The 27,614-nt window shown below is 40.1% G+C and overlaps 1 protein-coding gene across 1 annotated transcript in view; it reads left to right on the top strand.

The window, feature by feature from the left end:
- CCHR5.PART0H11orf65 (chromosome chr5.part0 C11orf65 homolog) overlaps positions 1-27,614 on the top strand; it is a 426,753-nt gene that overhangs the window by 218,867 nt on the left and 180,272 nt on the right. Inside the window, exon 5 of the mRNA XM_044072623.1 lies at positions 9,292-9,501. Coding sequence (XP_043928558.1) covers positions 9,292-9,501 — 210 coding nt within the window. The remainder of the gene's footprint in view (positions 1-9,291; positions 9,502-27,614) is intronic.

Below are 27,614 nucleotides of genomic sequence, written 5' to 3'. Positions count from 1 at the left end.
GGACAGCAGAATGGTGTGATGCAGTCTGAAGCCATTCAGGATAACATTATTTTCAGTGAATGAAAACAGTAGGTGTCTCCTTCTAGACATCCTTTCTGAAAGACAAGAAGAGGGGAACACATCACAGGACCAGATACATTGCTATCCACTATGTACAGACACTACACATCCAAATTGACCAGCACTATTCACTGCTACCTCCTACATCATACCCTGCAGTCTATCAACACACAATGTATTTGGCTATCAGAAACATAGTAGCAATACCGGTTATGGCCCTGTGTGCTGTGACAGAGTGTGCCGCATGTCTACACACCCATCAATGCCAACTACTGTGGTGTGTCCCCTATGGGCAATATCCCAGTACCATGTCATACAGCCATTATCAGAAAAATAGGTGTGTGCTATTACAAGTATATGGGGACAGTCCAGCAACATCAGTGTGCCACAATGGCAGACAGCAATGCAAACACGCTGTAGGGTATCTTCCCTGTAGGTGTCCTACATTTCCAATACACAAATGTTTGTCAAATGTGTGTGTGTGCCTGATATATGTGGTCCTTTTGCCACAAACATATGGACGTCTGCCAAATAGTTGGACAGTAATTGATGTTGTTCTCAGAATGTAGAGGATCTGGCGGTCACATGCTAGAAGCCTCAGAAAACAGTTATACTGCAGTAATACCTATTACTGTATTCATATCCTTACTTTGTATGACCAATATATATATAGTCTGTCACTGAGGTTGGGCCTGTGTCCCCCCACTAATAATGGGTATGACCTGAGCTGCTGCTGTAGGTGGTTTGCCAGGTATGCTAGCTATAGCTTTCAAGTGATGAGATACGAATGTGACAAAACAATGACCTAGCCAGAGTACATCAGGGACAGTCAGGGATACCTTTACAATGTCTGAACTATTCCTGTGTGACATTCACAGACTGAGAGGAGCTGAATGACAGTACATCATGTGATATGACAGCTGTGTCCACCCTTACTTACTGTCAATATATCTAACACATAATCCAGTAGCATTCATAAAGGAGCCGACCATTGTAGGAGGGAGTGAGAGGGCCACAGCTGTGATTTAAGTCACAGCAGGCACAGCTAAGAGACATGCCTATAGCTGTTGGTCAGCAGAGTATCACCAACATGTCATTCCCAGAGATGTACTACAGGCCTACTGTTGTAATCCCTATTCCCCATAACTGCATCCTCCCATCTGCATCCCATTATATGGGGACTTGTATTACATACCCGGTAGAGTGATGTAATCCTTTTGTGAACAAATCCACAAGAAAAATGCTTCCTAAATCACAGTCTGTCTTGGTAAGGCAAGTTATAGACCTGTTTTCTATAGGCAGCTGCTTGCCTTTTGTAGGTAATGCTCATTAGCAGGTAATTGCCTGTGTACCAATCCGTGGCTCAGACTTGCTAATTGCATCCATTACAGCTGGATTGCACTTCCATTAGCCAGTGACATAGCACAACTGTTGCAATATTTAAGGGCTTCATGTAGGCCTTGGCCCCTTTCATAGTCTGTGAGATAGACATTAGTAAGGTGTGGAGACAACAGCATCTCAGAAGGTGGGTACAAATACTGTCCACTGTTGAGATTTGTGAGGTATGTCCACAGTTTTGCATCCTATATTTGGCCGTTGTCAAATGACTTTGTAATTATCTGGCAGTTCAGTGTTAAACATTGTGGGTTGAGGTCAGTAAGGGGGAAGAAACGTGAGTGTCAGACGTCATAACCATCAGAATATGCATGCTGCTGCAGTAGCTGCTGGTCTATCAGCTCTGTATGTTTGTAGTGGCAGACTGTGACACATGTCCCTGTCGCTTGACCTTTGCCCCCACCCCTTTATGTATGGATGTTGTGTGGATCCCTTGTTCTAGGGGGTTGTGAGGTATGATAGATTTGAAGCAGGTAGCTTAACATACAGCTGCATATGTTGCAGGCTGCAGATGCTGCTTTTTGCCTAGGACTCATAGTGGGGAGTGTGAATACTTTGGAGGACATCAAGGTATATGTGTCACTAAGGGAGCAGTGTAAGCTCTGTCATTACAGCAGAGCCAGGGTGAGGGTTCCCATAACAGTCCAGTTGAGACATGTGCCTAAGGTACATCTGTTATGTAACAGTACCAATCAGAGAGTAGTAGGCGAGATATAGGTAGGCTATACAAATATGTGCAGTGTATCACTACCTACAGGACTTTGACATGCTAACATGGGTAGCAGTTAAGTCAGTAGCAGCAACCTGTTTTGATTAAAATTATATGACTCAGTCATTATTTGCTGTATTCACAAGAATGTAATTGCAGTGCAACGCACTGAATTAGAACCCAGGACTGCGGGTGGCAAAATGTACTGCATGCAAGGCATTTAACAGACTGAACTACTGAGTCAGTGCTTCATGAGGTGTATTTGCAAGACATATGTGCATGCATATATTCTGTGACACAGGAATTGCATTAGCATGTGTTGTCTGGTGGGCATGATGTGTGACACTCTACATTTAGCAGACAGATATGTTTTTGTGAAAACTGTGCCAAAACTAGGGGGCACAACTGTGGACATTCTGCAACAGTTGACAGCTATACTTGCTATCCCAGGCCTCATGTATATCCATTATTATTTATTTGGCTGCGTACTGGTGTAGTTTCTGGGTCACAGTCCCAAGTACACTGCCAATTTCCCCATTATAGTACTTGCAGTGTGTCAGTGGAAATCAGGATATGTTGGTGGAAACACCTGTTTTAATTCAGAGCTTAGTGGCCTAGTGGGCTAATGCACTGTGCTGTAGTTGATAGGGGCCTGTGTTCGAGATGCGGCAGGGGTGATTATTTTGCAGGCGTTCCTAACACTGTGATAAACACATAAGATGATTAAGGCACTTTTAAGCAGGTTTAAGTGTGTTTAAGCGGCGTGCCACTTAGCTCTGTGCAAATCTGCACTAAAAATAAAAAGAAAAGAAAAAGGGGGTGATAGAAAAGTGGTGAAATGGGGGCAAGCAAGGGGAAAAACATACTGGAAGGCAGGTAGGGTTGTGCAGGAAAGGTGTAGGAAAGGACCATAGCTTTCCATTTCTTGTACAGCAACAGCTGTGCAGGTTTTACAGAATTTTGAATTTTGAATGTCACACCCTAGAGAGACGGGTGAGGGCAACATAAATGTGTGCTTTTTTTTTTTTTAAGGAGAGAGTGGAATGTTGGGGAAGGGATATAGGTATGTGTGTAGAGGTAGGTTGGGTAGGAGAGATTGCATTTGGGACAGACAAGACAGCATACAGGGCGGTGTATGACATATGAGATGGGTAAACACCTTGGACAGGGAGGGTGTTGTGGAATCAGAGGTACATGTACCCCCAGATGGCAGAGTTGTGACTGAACTCCCCACCCATGGGCAGTCAACAATGCTCCTTCATTGCCCCAAAGGTGGCTGTGCTGGAGGCTGGGAGCTGGGGGCCACCAGGCCCCTCCAGGTTGGTGTCTGCCCTTAATCCCATGCAGGCATTGCTCATACCAACAATGGACTATGAACTATCCTGCACACCATTACCAATAGCTAATCATAGGTGACAACTCCCCTCCAACCCCACTCCCATGGTGGGCCCTGTCCCATGAGACAGTTCCACCCATAGGTGGTGCAGAGCCAGCAGAGGGGGATCCACCCGGCTTGAGTCCCAGATGTGCTGGGACCTGGTGCCACAGCCAGCTGAGGTAGGGTAGGTGGATCACCAGGAACCAGCCTTCCTAGCTGAGCTGTGGTGTTGAGGTATTTCAATGTGTATGGGTTAGTAATAAGCAAACCATTGTTAGTTATAACAGCATGCCAAAACATTGCAAATAACCTAGTAAATTAACATTGCATAGTATATGGAACACAACAATAAGTGAGATAACAGTCAGTATGGTAACAGCATGCCAGTAACAGTTATGGCATAAGGCCAACAACATAGGTAATTCAACAAGATATGTTAGTATGCAACCATTGTAATACATAACAATAATAAATCACAAGGCCCAACAAAACGTTTAGAGAACAACATATGTTAATAGTAAACCATAATCAATGCATAACAGTAATAAATTATGATGAAGATAAGCGGTGGGGAGATTAAGAAATACAGTCCATTGATACCAGTATAGGCTGTATAGTTTGCAACAGTACTGTTATATACTCTACAGGTCTGCCCTTCCTTTATGTATTACAGTGCCCTATAGCTGCTGTAGCACCTCTCGAGCTATCTGCATGGACAGTATGGTACATGAAGTAATACCTACAGGTACACAATTACAGAAAACTATTACATATCAGTACATAACTACCAAGATGTACTGTGGACTGATGTAGTGGAACTGTACTATTGACATAATCATGTCGATGATAGATCTGTGACAGAGGGATTAGACAACAGTAATTACGGTCCATGACAACATGACAATTGACAGACATCTATCGTGTACAGTACAGAGAGTAAACAACTATCATGCCATCCTTGACAGGCATGGGGTTAGACCATCAGAAAATGTTCACAGACACACCAGACATACACCCTTACCAAGATTACACATTTTATTTATTGTTTTATCTTTTATTAGTATCGTACATGTTGCCTTTATTTTATGATGTCTTATCACATTCCTGATCAATGGCTGTTAACAGTCTGTTACATCTGAACACACAAATTATTAACCCATAATAAGGGCTACTGCATCCATTTACCTGTAATTCCTGTGGGGAGAACATCTGTTAACAATACATAACAGTAATATTTATTAGTACTTGTCACTGGATTCAAACTCTGGTCTGTGTGTGACAAAGTGTACATGAGACACAGCAGTTAAAAAACTGAGCTACTGAGCCACTGCTGACTATTGACTGCCTCTAGCTCACCTGGAAACAAAATATGACCTGGTAATAGTAGTACAGTTTTATACAAGGCTGCAGTGACAGTTGAACACACATGCATGAGATTCATGCATGACAGAGATACTAGGTAAACTGTACATTAATACATAGAATGCAGGTGTACACAATAAACTCTTAGTAGGAGGAAATATTTGTGACATGTACAAACCATATCTGAGTATTAGGTTGATTACCTGACCCATATACAGTTGCAGATAGTATATTTGCAGTCTACAGCTATTACAGTTTCACACTTGCCTGCAGCATCATACCTCAGAGCAAGAATGTATATAGCTGAAATGCAATGGTTAACACAAGACAATCCTAATATATACAATATACCTTGGGTGTTCCTGGTATTGCTTCAGATGTTAGTGCAGAAAAAATGTCATAATGCATATATCTTATAGTACAGCTCTAAATCTACAGTTTAACATAATACTCTTTCTTAACTAACCTTGAGTCAGTTAGTGGTATTCTTTGTGTTTTTATTTCACAGCAGATGTCATACTTGATTTCATGAACAACAGCGCTACTTACACACATATTGCACATCATAGCTTTAATAAGAGTACCTTCATGCAGTTATTGTTATATTTTCAAGTCTTTATTAAACAACAGTTGATATAATGTAGGTGTTGCAATACAGCTGTAATTCCACAATTATTGCACTAGAAACGTTATTTCACTAACATTATCAGTTTTCAGCCTTTAATCTTTATTGCACTATACAGGCAGTAGTCAGTTATTGCAGTACAGGCCTACATCAACATTCATTGCAATACACAAGTCTGTACTGTATGTACATACTGGCAGTGAATTAATTACTCTATCTTGTGTATTGGACTATTACTTACCACACTCATGGCGCAACCTGGCCAGGCGCCATGCATGGGCCTGAAGGTTGCAAGCTCTCACCTCTGCAGCTATAGGGAGAGAAGCACACCATTTTGTGTACCTGTCTATCACACATTCAGATTAGGTATTGGTAAAACAATGCTAACAGTACTTACAAACCTGTGGGACATTCCCATCCCGAGCATCTTGGACCCAGGTATCCAGAAGTCCCCTCCTACAATGCTTCAGATCATCATAATGGTGATGGACCTGCTCACCTGTGTGGGAGATACCTGTAGCACTGGTGAGATCACATCCTAGCTGGTCCCAGGCCTCTGCCTTGTACTCTGATCCCTAGAACTGGCTCTGCAGTAGCTGGTATTCATGGTATTTCACTAGGAGTCCAACCATGACCCTGGACTCCAGAATGCCTACCACTGCACCCAGAAGTGCTCACCCTCTCCAAAACCTGCCATAGTTCCTGCACAGTTCAAACTCCAACAGGTTATTCTATATTCCCACCAGTTGCACTTATTATAGCCTGTTTCCCTGCCCTTACACACTATTAGGCCATTTTTAAAAATGCATCACATCACTTGTCACCTCATAAACCAGCTTATCTGAGCTGAGCATTGCTTAAACTGCTAATGATTAGCACTGCTTAGCAGTGCACCAACCAGTTAAGCACAGCCAAGTGCTTATCATGGCTTAGCAAGGCTTAGTAGAGCTTAGCTGAGCACAGCAGATCATGATGTAAAAGTAAATGGCATAATTTATCTTGCAAAAATAATTGCTTAATTTCCCTTCCATGTATTCAAACCCCACACCTACTGCACAGGAGGCTGTAACAATATCCAGTTAGCTACATGGATATGTAAAATGCTGATATACTTTTAAATATACCTTTCAGTTATGTTTGAACAGTGCTAACCACCATGCTGCGACACACAAACACACTCAGCTATGCTTAAACTTGACCTTTGAATCATAAATTAAATGCATCCAGTTTCTATTTTAGATGCCTAGCAAGTGTCAATTGCTGTGCACCATGCCATGCCTCGCAAACTTAAAAGAAAAAATATTTAATAAATATGCATACATTGATATCCTGCACTTTGACAGTGCAGTAGGTGTGTTACTCATCTCCAGACACAGTAACACACTCCCTATACTGATTCAATAACCGTGTTTACATGCCTCTAACGTGCCTTCATTAATATGCATGACACGTTACTGAGGGGGTACCGCTTACATGGCCACGGTACCTTCCATGTAGGCAGTACACTATGCCTACATGGATTTTATTAAATCTGGGGGAGTGTCTAGTTACATGATATACAAACATAATGTAGATATACATTGTGTAAAAAAGTATAGTCGTGCTTGGTAACTGGAAGAATATTGCATTTGAAACAACCAACATGCAAATAAAAATGAAGGACAGAGGATTATGGGCAATACAGTGATGCAAATGTTGTCATTGTTACCTCACAGTGCTGGGTTCTCTGGTTGAATGCTAGGCTGGGGTGCCATCTGTGTGGAGTCTGCACAACCTACTTGAGCTCACATGGATGTTATTTGGTGCTCTGATTTTTTTCCACACCACAAAGATGTGCTTTATGTGAACTGTTGTTCCTCAAACTTGCCCATAGGTGTACAAGCAGTGTGAGAGCATCTGTATATCTCATAATGGTTTGGTCCCCCATTCACAATGAGCTTTTATGCTTTATATCCAGTGAGTGCCGGGACAGAATCCAGTTCCACTGTGGTCCTGCTTGAAGTTATGTGGGTAACTGGAGAAGGAATAAATGAAGGAATGAGTTAATTAATTAAATAAATGCATGGATTAAGTATAACAAAAGAAAATACAGTAAATAATATAAAAATGTTAATGTCTTACTTATGTATTTACATTCTTTAGTTTTAAGCATGGTATTAGTATCGGAAGAGTCAGACTCTATCAGAGTGACAAGCACTTGTAAAATTCCTACTGGTTTTAACTTGATGTATATTTAACTTGCTATCATGCAGATTGTGGTGATGGTTTGAAGAACACAGTGAACGTCCTAAAATCATGACTTATGCCACTCATCTGATCATATTTTTGCCTTGTATTTTTGGTCTGTTCCTCTGAAAATGTTGTGGCTTTCTGGCAAATCATTGAGGATTGAGGTCACTAAATAATGACAGACATTTGAGTTTCATACTTCATACCTCTCAGAAAAAGCATGCTAATTCAAAACGTGTTATTTTTATTGACTTTTTAAGTTTATAAAAGCAATATTTAAAAATTGTCCCTGCTTTGGGCCTCTGTTCCCCCATTGTTCTTAGCTTTGTCCAGAATTCTTGCACTAAGAAGCTGAGAAGTATGGTCTCTACTGAGTTGGAGAAGGCTGGAATGGGAGAACATTTGTTTGAGGCAAATAAGTCTGGACTGAATAATAAGGATGGTGGAGACATTTTAAAGGATGATAGATGAAGGTCCAGGACTGTAGGTGATTAAGAAACTGGATGAGAATTTTTTTTTCCAGAGGACGTTTGCTAATCCGGGTGACTGCCAAAAGTAGGATGGGTTAGAATGGTAGCAATATTATGTGGTAATAGGCTTTGGCTGATTAAACTATGGATGGCCTTATGCTGCAGTTAGCTACCAGACAAAATTATTACTAAAAAGAAAGACACTGTCCAGGAGGGTGTAGCATTTAAAGGTTCGTATACCCAAATCCCACAATTCCATCAGAGTGTGTGGATTTACATAATTATGTATGCAAATTTTATGTTAATTAGTGTACAGATTTTTGGCCAGTTCTACCTACTTTTCATGTGCCTTTGCCCAGATTTTTGAGGATTCCAGGTTGAGAAGTATGCCTGGAATTACAAAAAAAAAGCTACTGGAGAACAGTGAATGTTGACACTTTTAAAGGTGGCAAGCCCCACATACTTTGTAATATATAGGTTGCACTCCCCCCCCATATAATTGTATATATCAACACCAATATCACCACACCTGAGAGAAAAAGTAATACTCCAAGGCACATCAATCTGAGACTCAGTAATGCAAAACTCTACTGGTAGGCCCTCTCAATTAAGCTATTTAGCACACACCATACTGGTTCATCCCATCACATTCTGACTCTGTTTACTGGGACTCATAGTTACAAGTCTTGGAATTTAAAACTTCTACCCTGCTTTATTTAAATAAATAAGTTGTCCCTATTGTTCTACAAGAAATATGTTGTAATGTTTAAGTCACACAGAAAATTTAAAAAAGATGAAAATTTGTTTAGGATATAATATGTATAATATTCATCTGTGTTACAAGTTCCATGTTCTGTTTTAAGGCTTTAATTGTTACATTTTAACAGAAAGTTAAATTAACACTATATATACAGATTGCTAAAAACATGTGCGACAAGTTAAATATATTCAGTGTGTTCAGTCTTAGATGTCATCTTTCACTTATATGCATTTTCTTATTTACTTCATTGATCTTATGATGTACTCAGTAATGTCTACATGAATATATTATGTTCATTTGCAGGCCAAATTTCCTCCAAACATATATTATAAGATTTATACCCACAGGCCTATTGTTGACTTGTGTGCCAGCAGTCCCAAAGATTATACTAAGCCTGAAGTGAAACAGCCATTGCCGAGGCAAATCCACCACCATGGAGAGATCCCAAAGGATGACTGCAGTGGCTGGTACAAGCGTGTAGAGAACAATGGATGGAGGCTTCTTACTAACAAGGTAAAACCAGGCAGCATTGCTGCATTTTTATATAATACAATTATTATCCCTTCCCTTTTATTTTAATTTACATTTCAGGTTCTCAAGTTACTATGTAACACACTGTGTGTGTGTGTGTGTGTGGTGTGTGTGTGCGTGTGTGTGCGTGTGTGTGTGTGTGTGTGTGTGTGTGTGTGTGTGTGTGTGTGTGTGTGTGTGCGTGTCTGCGTATATGTGCATGCATGCGTGTGTGTGTGTGCAAGCATGCTCGTGGTGCACATGAGCATGTGCGTGTCATGTGTGTCTTTGTCTTTATTAACTCAAGCCATAATGTTCAAGAGCATATAAATAATAATGTCACAATAAAATATTATCTGCTAACATCTACACACTGATGGCCTTTTTGTACCACTGAGCTCTTTCCTACATATTTTGTAAAGATGTTTATTAAACTATCACTTAAGACATAAGCACATAGATATTGAGAGAAACCAAACCATATTAACATTTTTTCATGCATTGTACATTACTTATATGTTTTCTTTCTTTTTAACAACTGTCATTCACTCAGACTTTATATAAATTGTTCAGTCCTACCTTCCATTAAAACTCATTCCTTCTCCTGAACATTATTCTGCAAGTATCATTCCCACAAACTCAGCTCATTTCTATGTAATCAACTCCTTCCCTTTCTAAAGATCCCACTTCCGGTCCCTTTATCCCTTCAACAATATTCAATATTTCAATTACAGTTTGTTTAGATTTTGATTTAAATTTTTTAGTAATTGCTTTTTTGGTAGCCAATAACATTACGCTTATTAAGGCATCATGCTGTCTAGGCAATTCAGATCATATGTGCCAGCTCAAAAGAATAATTTCCTTAGCTACAGCCATTTGGTCCCCAATAGTTTTGACACTCTGTGGAGAAGTTTTAAAGTCTGCTAACTCATTACACTCCCCAAAAACATGTTGCCAGTTACCTCTCTATTTCCCATCACACTTCCAACATTTGCTCTCTGCCTAAGTAACAATTCTCGGAAGTGAGCCTGGTGTATCGTAAACCTTCTGGACTTTGTTGCATATTTGGAGACTATATATGTGTCCTTCCATTACTCTCCTTTACATTGCATTTTCAGTCTCTCTTCTCAATCTTTTCTAACCTCCTCTTATAGTTGCTGTGCAGTATTTTATATCCCAGCTAGTTATCCCTTTTTAACAGTAGCTTCTGTTCTAGACTCAGCTACAAACAGAGCTTGTCTTTCACTTAGGAGTTCCCTGTTCTTTTCTCTTTGCCTATACTCTGATAGCAATCTCTGATAGGGAAAGTAAGCTCTAAACTGTAGTCCAAACTTTTGCTTGGCCTTATCACACTCTGTTACCTTTCTTTCTCGATTTACTCATATTACTTCTCAACCATATCTCTTTTTCTTTTATTTCTACCATATTTTAAACTTTGTTTTCATATTATCCCACTCACTAGCTATCCCTTCTGAAGAAATGTCTATTTTCTCCAATAACTCTCAAATAATTTCCATTACCTATTCCTTAAAGTCCTCTCTTTTTAACAGGTAAGTAGGAAAATGCCAGTGTTTTGTTTTTTACTTCATTACCCTGTATTTTCCCAATAGTTTTTATTGGCTCCCTGATCTGAAATACTTATTAGATGTGTGTCAAATTCTTCAATTAACTGCATATGTTCCTGTGAAATATAATTTATATCCTGTCTAGCCTGGTTATTGTATTTTGGGGAATAATATGTAAATTCTGAGTTCCTGCTACTGAATTCACATCTTTCATGCTAAATATTCTCATAAGTTACTTCAGAAAGCTCTCCTCTTTAATTATATTTTACCTTTTAGGTCCCCCTCATATATATATATTCACTATGGAAAATTAAGTTCCAGTCTCTACTTATAAATAGTGCTCCCTGCTAAAAGCCGATAATTCCTCCACAAATTTTCTTAAGCTCCATAATAGCAGTTTTTGGTGGAATATAAATGCATGCTAGAATAATCCTCCTCTCTTGCCAATAGCCTCTTACTACCACAAATCTACCATTATAGACTTTTTCCTCTTCTATCACTACTGGAGCCTATCTAGCAACCAGTATTCTTACTCCCCTTTTCCTTTGCCCTGATATTCCGCTCAACATCCATCCTGAAATCCTTTCTTTGTTAAATTCACATGTTCATTTCCATCCAAACTTTGCTATTTGCACTCTACATATCTTAATATAATTCAATAATCTTTCCTTTTTGTTTATTCCTAGAAGAATGTTTATATTTTAAAATAATATGAACAGAGTAGACATTATGATAAAAAATATTTTGTCTACCTTTTACAGATGATGTTCCTTTGAATGTACATTCCCTGCTTTTGTTTTACATGCACACACTTTTTGACAGGCTGATAGTTTAAACAGTTGTTTCTTCTCATCTCTATTTGAATCTGTATCATGTTTCAAGACATTTTACTTTTATGAACGCCCTCAAACAAACAGAAAAAAAATAAATGTAGTTTCAGAAGCTCCATTCCCTATTAACTTAGAAAAAACACACAAAACTATGTACATGTTCAACTGTTAGGAGCAATTGCCAAACATTGAAAGTTCCAACCACAGGCATTGCTTAATCTAAAATTATGGTTATCCATGGTTAAGTGCATATTCCAAACTGTGTTCCCATTACACCAATTGTTGTCTGTACTTTTCATATATCTATTCCCCTCCCAGATATGAAAAACCGCATGCATGCTTTCAGAAAACATTAACTTTTATCCCAAGAAAAGTGCCCTGGCTACCTTTAAATAAAACCAAATTGTGCACTGTTCTATTAAACGCATTAAACTATTAAGGCTGTGTAGTGGCTATGATTTCTTATTCACTTCCCCCAATTTCTACTTCATTTATTTTTCACAGATCTGCCTCCCACTCTACCCTTAAATATTGCATTTCTCTCAGCAAAGAGTGCATAGATCTTTCAAGATTAAATGCTTTGCACCTGCAGACAGCTAGTTCCAAGTAAGAGTAGTCAGCAATGAGGAAAAATAAAAATGCTAACAACTTTGCATATGCTTGAAGGAATCTTTGTACATTTTACTCAGAATATAATATACAAACTTCTCCTGGCCAGCTGTTTTCTGCTGCAGACTTAATGTCTCCCACTAAGAGCATTCACTGATGGAAAAAAGCAAGCTAATAACTTTGCAGATTCATAAAACTTAACATTCTTTATGCTTTTCATAACTCTGTCTTATTTTTAAGTCTATTTTCTTAAAAATAAATCTCTCCATAGCTTAAACCAAGGGCATCAATCCAGACATCCACCCTTAAAAACAGTGGAAATTATTATCTTAATTCTGCATGTAACATAACCAGTATATATATATATATATATATATATATATATATATATATATATATATATATATATATATATATATATATATATGTTGTTGGGTCTTTCGGCTTTTCCCAGTTAGGGGTTGCCACAGCGGACCTCTGGTCCACTAATGATTGGCAGATGATTTTTACGTGTCGAGTTGCCAGCCCTGACGCACAACCTTCAATGAAGGTATGCCCATTCAGGCATGTCTCCACGCAGAAGACACTCTAGCTGAGAGTCGAACCGCACAGCGTCTTACTGTGAGGCGACAACGCTACCGCAGCACCACCCCCACGGATATATATATATATATATATATATATATATATATATATATATATATATATATATATATATATCATAAATAATAAAAAGTAATTGATTACTTTAATATCTTTAACATACATAGGATTCACTGAAAAGACAACCACACATTTAAAATACCCCTGACTGCACACTATGTAAAACTGCTTTGCAATATAACATACAATTTATATCATAAAAGTTTTATACAAATATTAATAACAAAGAACAAAGGGGACATCCACAACTCTGGGCAGTACAGAGGAATCAAACTCATCACATTTCATGAAAATTCTGGAGAGAGTGACTGATAAATGGATAAACAGAGTAGTAGAATGTAAGAAGGGTGATGAGCCATTCAGATCAGGATGCAGTACAACTGACCCAATGTTTGCAGTGAGACAGATATTTGAGTAGGAGCTAGAGATGAGGAAATAGTCCAACCAGGCATTCCTAGACTTGGAGAAAGCATATTAAAAAGTCCCAAGAAAGCTAATCTGGGCAGTACTGCAGTGGTTTGAAGTCCCAGAAACATTGGTAGAATTAGTCCAGGCTATGTACAAAGACCCAATGACTCAAGTATGAACAGTGTTCAGCCTCACAGAGTGGTTCCCAGTGGGATTGGATGTCCACCAGAGTTCCGCTCTGAGCCCACTGCTGTTCATACTGGTGATGGATTACATTAGCAAACAGGTTGGAGGGGACAGATCAACAAACTTGCTGTATGCAGATGATGTGGCATTACAGGCAGACTCTGAGCAAGAACTCCAGCAAAGTATAGAGAAATGGAATGCAAAACTGAAGGCACATGGGATGAAACTAAGCACAGATAAGACAGTGGTAATGCCAGCAAACTGGGGAAATCAGAAGAAGCTGAGAATTGAGATAGAGGGGAAGATAGCTGAACAGGTAAATAACTTCAAGTATCTGGGAGGGGTGGTTGAGGAGATGGGAAGTCTGAATGAAGAGGTCAAAGCTAGAATCAGAGGGGCTGCAGCCAACTGGCATAGAGTGTCTGGTGTAGTCGATGACAGAAGAATGCCAAAGAAGCTGAAAAGTAAGGTCTACAAAACAGAGGTGTGACTGATACTACTGTATGGTACAGAAATCTGGGCAGTAGAGGCAGAGCAGATGAAGAAGCTGGAGGTGATGGAAATGAAGTGCCTGAGAAGGGTGGCAGGATGCACTCTATGGGACAGATGAAGAAATGAGGACATAAGAGCAGAAGCCAAAGTAGCTCCAGCTGCAGAAAAGATCAAATAGAACAGATTATGGTGGTTTGGACATGTGCAGAAAAGCAGAAGACAATTTGGTGAAGAAGATTTGGGACAGAGAGGAAGAAGGTAAGAGGAAACGAGGGCATCCAGCAAAGAGGTGGCTGGATTGTACGAAAGAAGATCTGTGAAAGTCAGACATGAATGTCGAAGACGGCAGGAGGGTGGCATTGAATCGGGAGAGAACACGATAGTTAACACAATTCCCCGACTCCATGTAGAAAAGGAGAAAAAGTTGGGATGATGATGATGATTAATAAAAAGAAACATTGTTTAACTTACAATTTTCTCTTTAGTGTTCTTCTAAACATTAATGACATAAAGTGGGGTACAGGATTTACAGTCCACCCTTAAGTTTAACAAAGTCAACAACATTCCAGTAACAAAGTCAACAACATTCCAGTCTTTTTTATCCACTTTTTCTTGCAAAGCCATATTTCACAAATGTGATTAAATGTTTATAGTCTCCCATTCATTCACTAATTTCAGTGTTGATGGTCTTCTTCCTGATCATCTACATCTCCCATCACTGGTTGAAGTCCAATGTATTCATGATTCTTCTAAGCAACTCCTGTGATGATACAACATGTTCCAGACATTCTTGACCACACCAAAACTTGCCTAAATAAAGCATTAAATACACTAAAATTTCTCCCCAGGGCTATAACATACTTCAACTAGAAGACACAGTCAAAATAAAGGGAGGAGTGGAAATCACATACCTGTAATCCTCACACATTCAACAATAACCTTATTGAAACTATTGCCAGTTTTTGTTGGTTATAATACTCCAAAATTCAAAAATGTTGAGACATTAATAACTACATTGCATCTAAGTCAAATAACATTTTTCTGTCTCATAGGCATATACACCCACAAAAAAAAAAAAAAAAAAACTTGCCATACTAGAAGACAAATTCTCCTGGGTATCAGCAAAAATTAAACTAGAAATCATCATTCATGGTGATTTCAACATTAACTGAACAGCCATTAACAGTTCTTATAGCACTAATTTACTGATTCTGTACAACTTTGCACAACTTATTGAAACACCTCCCTGCTTTAACAAAACCTCACATTCTTTCTCATCCCTAGACTAGATCCTTACAATTCACCTAAAAAAAAGTTCCAGTCTTGTGCCCTACCTGATAATATTAGCAACCCCCACTCAACTTACGCTTCTAGAAATTACATTAACAACCCATCTCTTCCCCACTATAATACTGTCTATAACCTAAGTAATTTCAGCAACAGTTCTTTTACAGATGCACTCCAGGAGATAAGCTGGCATCAGCTAAAGCACCTCCCCCTAGATTAAGCAAGAGAAACCTTTAACTCAATTTTCTGAGATATTGTAAATGCTCAAGCCCCTCTAGGAAGAAAATGTGTCAAAACTAACCCTGCACCTTAGTTAACTCAGATCACAAAATAGACAATGATGAAAATACATGGATCCTGGAAGCAGTGGTACCACAAATGGACACCTCTGGCCTTCGAATACTACAGAATTCTACAGTTTGTTCTTCAACTCCATTCACTTCCCTGAGACATATGGTTTTGAGTCTTTTGGAGCCAGAAGATTCTTGGAGCCAAACCATCAGGGCTGGACCTGGGGGATCAGTGTTGACTCTAAAGTTATCAAAGCCATCGCTGCCTCTTGGAGTTCTGGCTCTGGACAGCTTGGGTCTGATTGCATGTTTGGGTGGAGTGCTTACAGGGTTCCAGAGGCTGGCAGTGCAGGAAATGTCTGCTCCGTTACCTCCAGCTTTGAACTCTCCTAGGCACTCTGCCTTTGAAATTGTGGAGAGGGCTTTCATTTTACCCAGAGAAAGAACATTCCTACCCCCCCCCGGATCATATCACTCTGTCACCTTCAGATCTTTGCTCTGAGCCTCAATCTTCTATTCCATGGGGACAGCCAGCCCATTCAAGTCTCCAGTCAGTCCCCAAGGACCCTCCCCCAATACTTCTGATACCTCATCAGACCATCCCACTGATGAAGTCCTTTGGAAGAGAATGTGTAAAAGGTGACATTTAGATTCCCCTCAGGAACATCTCACTGAGGACACCAATTTTGGTGAAGGGAAAGTGTCCCCTGATCTCCACTAAAGACATCTCCTTTGAAGGCATTCTTGAACTCTTAAAGCAAAAACGTGGCTGGTCTTCCAGTACCCCTTCACAAGAAGAGTCAGTGTTCAAGGAGTCTTTCGGGTCTGGCCCAGCTACATTTTGGATAAGACCCCCGGCTGATGAACTTATAGATCTCATATGTAGCTGGGCATGGAAGTAACCAGATACTGTGCAGCCCACCCCCAAGTATCCAGGTACTTTTCTAGCCCTCATGAAGGACAGGACACACTAGTGCAAGGGGGTCCCAGTTGATGCCATGGTTGTGGCATTAGCCACTATGAAAGAGCTTGCTCTGTGGTCACTGAATTACTTGGCACATTTCACAAGACTGCAAAGAGATTTGGACTAAGGAGATCTCCAAATCTCTTTCTAGGTCCATATCTCTGAAGGACCAGAATAGAGTCTCTTCACAACTGACCACCCTTCAATCTATAACTAATGCATCCATGATGCTGATTTCCCATGTGGTGGAACGTACCTCACGGGTGGCATGTTCAGGTATAATCACTGGGAGACATACCTGGATGTGTCTCTGTAAATTTGTGCAGCCTTTTAAATCTTCATTCATTAATGCTCCATTTGATAGATCTTCCTTATTTCACCCAAAAGTAAAAGGAACACTCCCCAGAAGTAAGGAAGAAGGAAAGATATTATCTAGCACTGGAATACATTTTTCTACTCCTCAAAGACCTTTTTCCAATCAACAAGGAAGTAGAAAGATGTGATACCACAAATCCCAGGGTCCTTTCCAAGACTCAAAAGGAGATAGTTCTCCCAGAGGCAGAGGGGGAACTCTTACAGAAGACACTGTCCCCTCTGCATAGGTGGCCTGCAGCACCAGGCTTTCTGGGATTCCTTCTCGGGTAAACCCTACCAGCACTCCTAAAAGGCAGTCTGACTGTTGCCCTCTGGAGGCAGTTGGGGGACATTTGTCTCTGCACCACAATGCCTGGGCATCCAATATAAAAGATTCCTGGGAACAGAGAATTATATCCAAAGGTTATATTGGACCATTTTCCCAAATTCCCCCAGGCAAGAATAAAAATAATTCCCAGTGTTCCAACCAGTCAGAGGGAGATGGCAGCATTAGAAATAGAAAAGCTGCTCAGAAAGAGTCATCCAAGAGGCCCCCCAGACCAGACAGGATCCAGAACCTACTCAAAATTCTTCTTGGTGCCAAAGAAGACAGGAGACTTGAGACCCATCTTGGATCTCAGCAGTTTAAACCAAGTTGTCAAATATACATGGTTCCAGATGGGTATGGAGCAGTCCATTTTGCCTCAATTGTGAAAAGACAATTGGATGTGCTTTACAGATCTTTAAGGTGTGTACTATCACATCAAAGTGAACAGACACTCCAGAAGATATCTGCACTTCCAGCTGGGATTCAGAAATTACTGGTTCAGAGCACTGCCCTTTGACCTCACCACACCCCAAGGGTGTTCATCAAATGCAATGCAATGGCAGCAGCTCACCTGAGACTGCTAGGATTCAAAGAGTGTATTCTTACCTAGAGACTAACTCTTAACTGCTCCATCATAGCATCTATTCTACAGGTAAGGGACTTCTTACTCCAGTTGTGCCTACATCTAGACATCTCGATCAATTACAGAAAGTCTCAATTCACATCCATGCAGCATCTGGAGTTCATTGGTGCTCATCTAAACATGGTCACACAGACCTGCACAAATTTAGACACTCAGATCCCAGATCACAAAAGTGATCTTGTGCACATCTTTGCCAGCACTTCTACTGTTACAAACCTTGGGATCCTTGGCAGCAACTATCACACTAGTTCCTTTATCAATGTTTCACATGCAGATTCTGCAAGGGACTCTATCAGTAAAGTGGTCTATTCTTCAACAACCTTTATCTGCCCCTGTCAAGATCACTCAGTCTTGCAAAAAATATCTTCTTTGGTGGCTTCACTCAGGTAAAGTTTCTCAAGGCCATCCATTTGTTCTTCCCCTACCCATGGCCATGGGGACCATGGACACCTCCCAACTGGGATGGGGGACACTACTTGGAAAGGAGAGGCCAAGACACATATCAACATCCCAGAAATGAGAGCAGTCCTTGCAGCATTGCAGGATTTTAAAGACACAATTCCATCCAGGATGATTGCTATTCAGGCTGGCAATATGTCTGTAGTCTGCTACATCAATAAACAGGAAGGAACCAGAGCTTACCTACTATGTCAAGAAACAATGAAAGTGTGGCAATGGGTGATCTTTTCTGGCTGCTTTCTTATAGCAACAAACATTCTGGGGAAAACCAGTGTGATTGCAGACAAACTAAGCAGGTCCATTCTGATGCCTCACAAATGATCCTTCAATGTCAAGGTGGTGTAGGAAATTTTCCATTGATGGGGACACCTATGTTGTGACCTTTTTGCCTCTCCCATCAACAACAAGTGCAGCAGGTTCTTTGTCTCGATACCTCCAATGAGGAGTCACCAAGAGGTGCTGTAGTCCGTGAGTGACCCTCCAGTCTTCTTTATGCTTACCCCCCATTACCTCTCATCCCCAAATTTCTACAGAAAGAATACCAGTTGAAGAGCACAGTTATCCTCATTGCACCATTTTAGTCTCATCAAATTTGGTTTTGCTTCCTCTTGCCTCATCTTCTACATCTGCCCTGAATACTTGATCCCATTCCAGACCTCCTGTCTTATCCGACAGGTATGACTCATCCGGAATTAACAGGCCTCAAACTAACTGCAGGCTCTCCTCTCCAGTCTGTTATATTTTGTTATCTTCTCAAAAAGCTTCTACTAAAAAGATTTACAAATGTAAATGGAAGAGATTTGTGTTTTGGGTCCTTAAGAAGGATTTGGACACCTTTTCTGCCCCTATACCAGCTGTACATGATTTTTTAGCTTCAATTTTCAATGAAGGGGCTATCTTTTCTACTATAAGGTCCAGTTGGCTGCCATTTCAGACTTTCATCTGGGTGAAACTAATTCTTCCTTAGCTTCTTCTAAATTATGCAAAACCTTTCTCAAAGGATTTCTTTTTACTTAGACCTTCACTAAAGGATCCCACTTCTCCCTGGGATTTAACTATTTTGCTTCAAGCACTGGCCCAAAACTCCTTTGAACCCTCAGCCAGGTTAGATCTCAAGTTTTTGTCTTGGAAAGCCATTTTTACAGTCACTATTATATCAGCAAGATGAGTATTCGGGTCTATGTTAAATCAGCGAACACTTAAAAAAGCGAATGCTGGATTTATCGATCTGCCTTAAGAGAAAGCTTAAAATCCTGAATACTCAGAACAGAGATTTTTTTTCCCAGGGAAAAAAATCGCTATTCCACAAAAAAAAAAAAAAAAACCTTTAAAACAGTAAATAAAGTACACACCCACCAATGTGGGGGGCTGTGCCCCCCTCACACACCCCTACTTAAATATACCAACTCCGAGATTACACCACAGTGGAAGAAATGGCAAAGTCCCAAAAACGGCCCAGCAATTTTTTTTCCCTGGGAAAAAAATTGCTGTTCCAAGTGTTTGGGATTTTCAGCTTTCGCTTAAAGAGGGTCGATAAGTCAGCGTTCGCTTTTTTAAGGGTTCACTGATTTAATATAAACACAAGTATTCAAACTCTAGACTTTATTTCCTAGACTTCCTTATCTGGTTTTCCACAAAGACAGTTTTTTTTTTTTTTTTTTTTTTTTTTTTTTAATGGACCAACCCATCTTTTTTGCCTAAGGTAGTTTATGAGTCTAATATCAACCAGGTAAATAACCTCCAAGTTTTCTTTCCAAATTTTTCAAATAAGGGAGAGTACATGCTCCATCTTTTTGATGTACATACACAACTTTGGTTTTATCTCAATAGAATCAAAGATTTCCAGATGACTGACCAGCTATTTGCATCCCCTCTCACCTAACAGGTTGGGCAAGTCAGTTTCTAAAGTGACACTGCAAAATGGTTAACCAATTGTGTCTCCGTTTGTCTATAATAAAAGAAGTTTGTCCTTGCCAAAGCCTTCTAGAGCTCATTCCACGAGGTCTATGGCTGTATCCTCAGCTTTTTGGTCAAGAGCCTCCATAGATGGCATTTCAGCAGCTGTCACTTAGTCCATTGCTCATACGTTTACTGTTCATTACAAATTGGATTTTGTTTCTAGGAAGAGAACTGTTTTTGGCTCCACAGTAGTCCAGAATATCCTTCCATGAGGACCATCCAAAGTTCAACTAGTTGGGGGTCTATATCCCATCAGTTGAGGAATGAATGAAAATGATAACATCAGATAAAAAAGTTAAGAGTAAAGAGTTTGAATCCAAGGATCTGGAAGAAGTGGTTGAGTCGGATCTGAGTCAGATCCGAGATCCATCAGTTGAGGAAGAATGAAAATGGGAAAACATAGATGTAAAATTATATTGAGTACAAAACTTTTTTGTAATGCTTTATGTTTATTTAACAGTTTATAAAGAAACATTGACATGAACCCCAAAAGGAATTTCAGTATTAGCAAAGTTGTGGCTGAATTTGTTGAAATCTTCATTCATGTAGAGGATTGTAACCAACAAAAACTGTCAATAGTTTAATGCTAATCAGTATATTACAACATTATCCAGGTTATTTTACACTTACACACATGTATGGTTACAAGAGGCTAGATGGGATTACATTTTGAGGGGCAAAACTCATATTCAGATTTTTTGTCTGCATGAGCACAGTGGTATATTATTAGTAATGCTCAAATTCTCTTAAGGGTGAATATTAATAGACTAAGACAAATTAAGGACAAAGGGAGAAAAGTTGATCCAGTTACAGGACAAAGAAAATTGAGTTAGAGAAAATGATGGAAAATACTTTAGAAACCATGAGGCAAAAAGTAGTAAGACTACTTGCAACATTTAATGTAATGCATCAGATAAAGTTAGGTATGGCATGAATTATATGATCTGATGTTGTAATTTTCATTTTTTCCTCAATGTGTGGGTTTGGATCCAACTCGGTCATCTTCTGTAGATTCTAGGATCCAAGTCTGTCAAGCTCCTCCCTTAATCATAATGCCCCAGACACTGCAATACCTCAGATCTTGTTTGCCGTTCTTCAGGTTCGGATAGGATTGCATTTTCTTGAGGTCTAAGGGTTTTGTGAGTGTATTTACAAGCATATTTTGTGATTTTCTTTCCTACTTTATTAACCTTTCTTAGCTTTTATTAAGTTTTTCCTTTGGGTTATACTAAGTTTTTGTCTTGGTATCTTTTATACCATAGTTGGTAGTCCTTTTTTCTAGCATCTTTACCTCACTTGGAGGTATTCTGCTATTACCATTGTTGTTATATTCTCTTTATTCTCTTCCCTTTATTTTTAAAAAAGTATTACAAACTAGTTTATTCCTGTTTCTAAATAGTTACTTGTTTGTAGTTGCTGTGTAATCCTTTTTCTTCCAGTATGGCCAACAAGCCTACTGGTTTTAAGAAGTGCACTTCATGTGGGAATAAGATTTTCAATTCTTATGCCCACAGGGTGTGCGTTTATTGCTTAGGTCTGTCACATTTGGACACTCCCTGTTCCATCTGTGCAGCCTTTAACTCTGGAGCCATTAGTGATAGGTGAAATAAACTGGCCCTGAAGCGTGTTACCAGCATCTGCTCCTTTTTCAGGTACCTCTACATCAGTGGCTCAAACCCCCTCACAGAAATCTAAGTAGCTCAGGGAGCACCATAAACAGCCTCCTGTTCACTCTCCAAATAATTCTCTTCCCTTGGAGCCACCCAAGAAGGTTCTTAATACCTCAGATCCTAAACCTTTGGATCCAATACTCATTGTGACTCCATCCCCTCAACCCAGTAGACTGAGGTTTTATCCTGAACCAGTGTCACCTAGATTAGGGTCTCCCTTCCTGCAGGAGACATCCAAAATATTTCTAGGCTACTCTCCATGTCTTCCTGTTATATCATCCCCAAGTTTGTCTAAGGCAGAGGTGGATAGGATGATGAGAAAGTTCCTCAGAACACAGATCCAGATGGGGGTCTTGCTGCCTCTGTCAGATCCATGAGCCATAAACCATAAACCATCCTTTCAGCCAGCTATTGCTCCTTCTCTGATCTGGCCTTCCATTTCAGAGTGATCAGATCTGAAATCCCCAAGACTCGAGATGTTGGATCTGAAGATACCTTTGTCTTCCACTCCTGCAATGTCCTTGATCCAATCGGCTCTGACCCCCTTGGAGTATGATGGTTCTCAGAGCCAAAGAGTCGACATCAGACCCGAAGGGTTGACTTTGATTCAGAATGTTTTGGAGCCATCTCTTCCCCTCAGAACTTCAGTGCTGGACAGCTCGACTCTGACTACTCCTTCTGAGCTGAGGGTCAGGAAGGGCCCGGGATTATCTGCTCCAACAGCTTCAGGTCTGAGCAAATTGCCCTCAGCTTCTTCTGCCCCTTCTGCCTTCAAAGTGGTGGAGAGAGTTTTCTCTCACCTGAGAGTGGTCTTGACTCTTCCACCATTGGATCCGTCCTTTGTTCCCCCTTCGGATCCTGTGTTTGAATCTGCTCAGCCTACACCCTCAGAGACAGTATGAGCTTCCAGCCAGTTCTCTCTCTGAAACTCCCTGCCTCTTCTGATACCTCACCAGAATACACCACTGAGGAGGTCCCTCAGAAGAGGTCACGCAAAAGGAGGCACTTAGATTCCCCATAGGAATCTCTCACAGAAGACACTAACTGATGAAGGAGAAGGGTCCCACAGATCTCTACCTGAGGATGTCTCATTAAGAGGCATCCTAGAAATTCTTCACCAAAAGGTTGCTGGTCTTCCCAAACCCCTTCCCAGGAGGAATCGATGTTCCTGGAAGCCTTTGGGTCTGGACTGTTTATGTCTTGGGTTACCCCCCCCCCCCATGGATGAGGTTATAGGCCTTGTTTCCCACAGGGCATGGAAGGAACTTGTCTCCATGGAACCAATCCCCTAGCACTCTGACATAACTGGATGTGGTTATGTGAATTTGTGGAGCCCTTCAAGGTGTCAATCATCATTGCTTCTTTTGATGGATCTTCTTTGAGCCAACCATTAAAGACACTCTCTCTCTTGCAGTGAAAAGGATGGAAAGATCTTGTCTGCCATTGGAATTCACCTTTCTACCCCACAGAGACCTTTCTCTAGGAATAAACATGGTGGGAAGAAGATGTGGTTCCAAAAATCTCAAGATCTTTTTCGGGAATCATGCAGGCATTTTTCCCTCAGAGGGAGAGGAGGCAGTAACTACAATGGTAGGCATTGCCCACATGACAGAGGGGGATCACAGAAGCAAAGTTCTTGAGATTCCTTCCTGTACAGATCCTTCCAGCACTCCTGAAATGTTGCCCAGCTGTTGCGGGGGTCACTTATCCTTGCATCAAAAAGCCTGGATAATCATCACAAAATACACTTGGGTGCAAAGGATCATATCTAGATGATATTCCATTCCCTTTTTACAGATTCCTTTACAAAAGAGGAAAATTCCACCCAATCAGGGGGTGCTAGCAACAGAAGAGATCCAAAAGCTTCTAGACAAAAAAATTATCCAAGAGGTTCCCCCAGACCAAACAGGATGTGGAATTTAGTCAAGTCTCTTTTTGTTGCCAAAAAAGACAGGGTCCTGACACCTATATTGGTTCTCAGTTATCTAAACTGATATGTAAAGAATTCCAAATTCTGGATGGTCATGGCTTAGTCCATTCAATTTTGCCTACAGAAGGATGACTGGATCTGCTCAATCAATCTTCAAGATGCGTACTATCACATCAAAATGACCAGGCGCTCTCAAAGGTATCTATGCTTCCAGCTGGGAGTCAGTCATTATCAATTCAGACCTCTACCCTTTGGTCTCACCATAGCCCCCAGGGTGTTCACCAAATGTATGGCAGAAGTAGCAGCTCAACTGAGACTGCTTAAATTCAAAGTATTTCCATACTTAGATGACTGGTCTCTCACTTCACCAACCAGGCATCTGCTTCTAAAGGCCAGAGATTATCTTCTTCAACTATCTCTTTCACTGGAGATTGCAATCAATTTGGAAAAATCAAAACTTCAACCAGTTTAAGTCTTGGAGTTTATAGGGGCTCATTTAGACACAATCAATTCTCTAGCTTTTATGCCCCAAAACAGAGTTCTCACATTGAAGGCACATGTCAGACAAATACTTTCTCTTCCTTTTCCCACAGCAAAACTAGTCCTCAAAGCTATAGGGTCAATGGCTGCTGCAATTACTCTAATTCCCACTGTGCACATCCACATGAGGATTCTTCAGGGGACCCTAGCAGTTCCATGGTCCTTTTATCAACACCCCTAAGACATCCAATAAAATTGTCTCAGGCTTGCAGAAAGTCTCTTCCTTGGTGGATTCATTCTGAGGAGATAGGTCAAGGGCGTCCATTTATCTTTCCCCTCCTGAATGCCATACTGACAATGGATGCCTCCCAGTTGGGGTGGGGGTCATTACTTGGGAAGAACTGTTCAAGGCACATTGTCCCCACAAGAGACCAATTTGCATATCAATGTCCTAGAGATGAGAGTGGTGATTCTAGTGTTGCAGGCCTTTCAGAGCTTTCTCCCTCTAGGAACTATTGCAATACAGACAGACAACCTGTCAGTAATCTGGTACACCAACAAACAGGGGGAACCAGGTCCTACCCCTTTGTCCAGAAGCAATGAGAATGTGGCAGTGGGTGATCTCATCCAACCGCTTTCTTGTACTGACACACATACCAGGGAAATTCAACATTATAGCAAACAAACTCAGCAGGACAATTCTCATGCCTCACAAGTGGTCTCTCAACCAATCAGTGGCGTACATGATCTAACCCAAATGGGGTCAACCTTGCTACATCCTATTTGCCTCTTCCCTCAACAACAAATGCAGCAAGTTCTTTGCTCTTATCCCACCTCAGGGGCAGTCACATAGAGATGCTCTAGTCCATGTTTGGCCCTCTGCACTCCATTATGCTTATCTTCCCCTGATTCTCATCCCCAAGTTTTTTTCAGAAAGCAGTTTGGTTGAAGAGCACTGTAATCATCATTGCTCCCTTCTGGCCACATCAAGTATGGTTCCCTTTCCTTTGGTCTCACCTAACACGTCTTCCCTGGATGCTGGATCCTAGTCCAGACCTACTATCTTGCCCATCAGGGCAGATTCACCCGAACATTGCAGGCCTCAAGCTGACTACATGGTTTCTCTAGTTCTGATAATGGGTAGACTTTCCAGGCTTTCCTCCCCAGTTCAAAAAATCCAAGTCTCATCTCATAAACCTTTGACTTAGAAAATTTAACAAAGTAAATGGAAAGGGTTTTCTTGTTGGATTCATCAGAGAAAGATGGATCATTTCACTGCCCCACTTCCAGCTATTCTAGATTTTTTTGCCTTGATTTTTCAAGGAGGGGCAAGTTTTTCACTATTAAAGTTCAGTTAGCAGACATCTCCAACTTTCACATTACAGATAATGCTTCCCCTTTAGCATCATCTAAATTATACAAGGCTTTTATTAAGGGTACCCTTCTACTTAGACCTCCCATAAAGGACTCTATTCCACCTTGCAACCTTACTATGATTTTGCAAACTTTAGTAATCCTCTCTTTGAACCATCAGCTAAAGTAGATCTCAAGTTTGTTTCCTGGAAAACTGTCTTTCTGGTGGCTATTACTTCTGCAAGACAAGTATCTGAACTCCAAGCACTATCTTCCAAACCACCGTATCTGATCTTTCATAAAGACAGAGTTACTTTACACACAAATCCTTCCTTTTTATTGAAAGTTGCCTCTGAATCCAATATCAATCATGTGATCAATTTGCCAGTTTTCTTCCACAAATTTGAAAATAAAGGAGAATACACCCTTCATCTTCTAGACTTACATAGAAAACTTCATTTTTACCTTCACAAGACAAAGGAGTTTCCAAAGTCTGATCAATTATTTGTCTCATTCACTAATAATAGAATGGAAAAGCCAGTTTCTAAAACTACACTGGCTAAATGGATAACAGATTGTATCTCCTATGTTTATCCTTTGAGAGGCATAACTTTACCAAGTCAGCCAAAGGCACATTCAACCAGGTCAATGTCAACATCAGCTACTCTTTGGGCTAGAGCTTCAATTGATGATATTTGTGCAGATGCCACATGGTCCATTTCCCATACTTTTATTGCTCATTACAAATTGGACATCATCTCCAGTGTTAAAGTGCAACAAATAAATAACAAAGAGATTTACCTTTTAGTTGTGAGTGAAGAATAACACTTCAGGATGTGCAAAGTAATAATTTATTCCATACAAACAGCACTGGGAGACTGCCTTCACAAAATTTCCAAATCAGTCTCAAAGAACAACGGAAAATAATACTACATATATACATTTCCTTATCAATTTCATGCATGCATAACTTTGACATAACATAGCTTTTAACAAATCATCTAATTTTAAAATAATTTGTGCCCTCATCCTTCTTGCTTAGAACTTTACATGGACACTTGACAAATATGTATTTTTAAAACACAGACCACCTGGCCTAACAATCTGTCTTTTGACTTTGTATCATTCAGAACCAGTATACACTGTCTTCCGGACATTCTTGCAGGCATTCATTTTCCAGTATAAGAAGATCAGACCTTACAAAGATTCTTAGAATGTTGTTTTCTTTCCTCCCTCCATTACATTTTGGAACCAGACTCCTTTAAACATAGTAGCATCCCATAATTCTTTCTGCACCTACTTTGCCTTTAATTTTTATCAGTACACTATAATGTGATATTGAAAAGAGAATGCAGTTGGAAGACATTTGAAATATAAAGCTACAACTTACATGAAACTGTGCTTTGTATAACTATACATCTATACTACATTTTAGTTTTTAACATAAACATTTATAAGCATTTTATTTGACTCATTTGTGAAGAAACTTCAAGTTAATTTGCATTTTGTGAAGAATAATTATGAGACGAAATATTTTTCCGTAACACCAGAAAAAGGGCTGCGTTTGGTTCCATGGTTCTCCGGAATATCCTTCCATGAGTGCCACCCAATGTTACCATAGCTGGAGACTCCACCCACACTTTGAG

Source organism: Protopterus annectens, chromosome 5.part0 (assembly GCF_019279795.1).
Source record: "Protopterus annectens isolate FY-2018-M chromosome 5.part0, PAN1.0, whole genome shotgun sequence".
In the NCBI taxonomy this organism is placed as follows: Eukaryota; Metazoa; Chordata; order Ceratodontiformes; family Protopteridae; genus Protopterus; species Protopterus annectens.
This window is presented reverse-complemented; position numbering and strand designations above follow the sequence as displayed.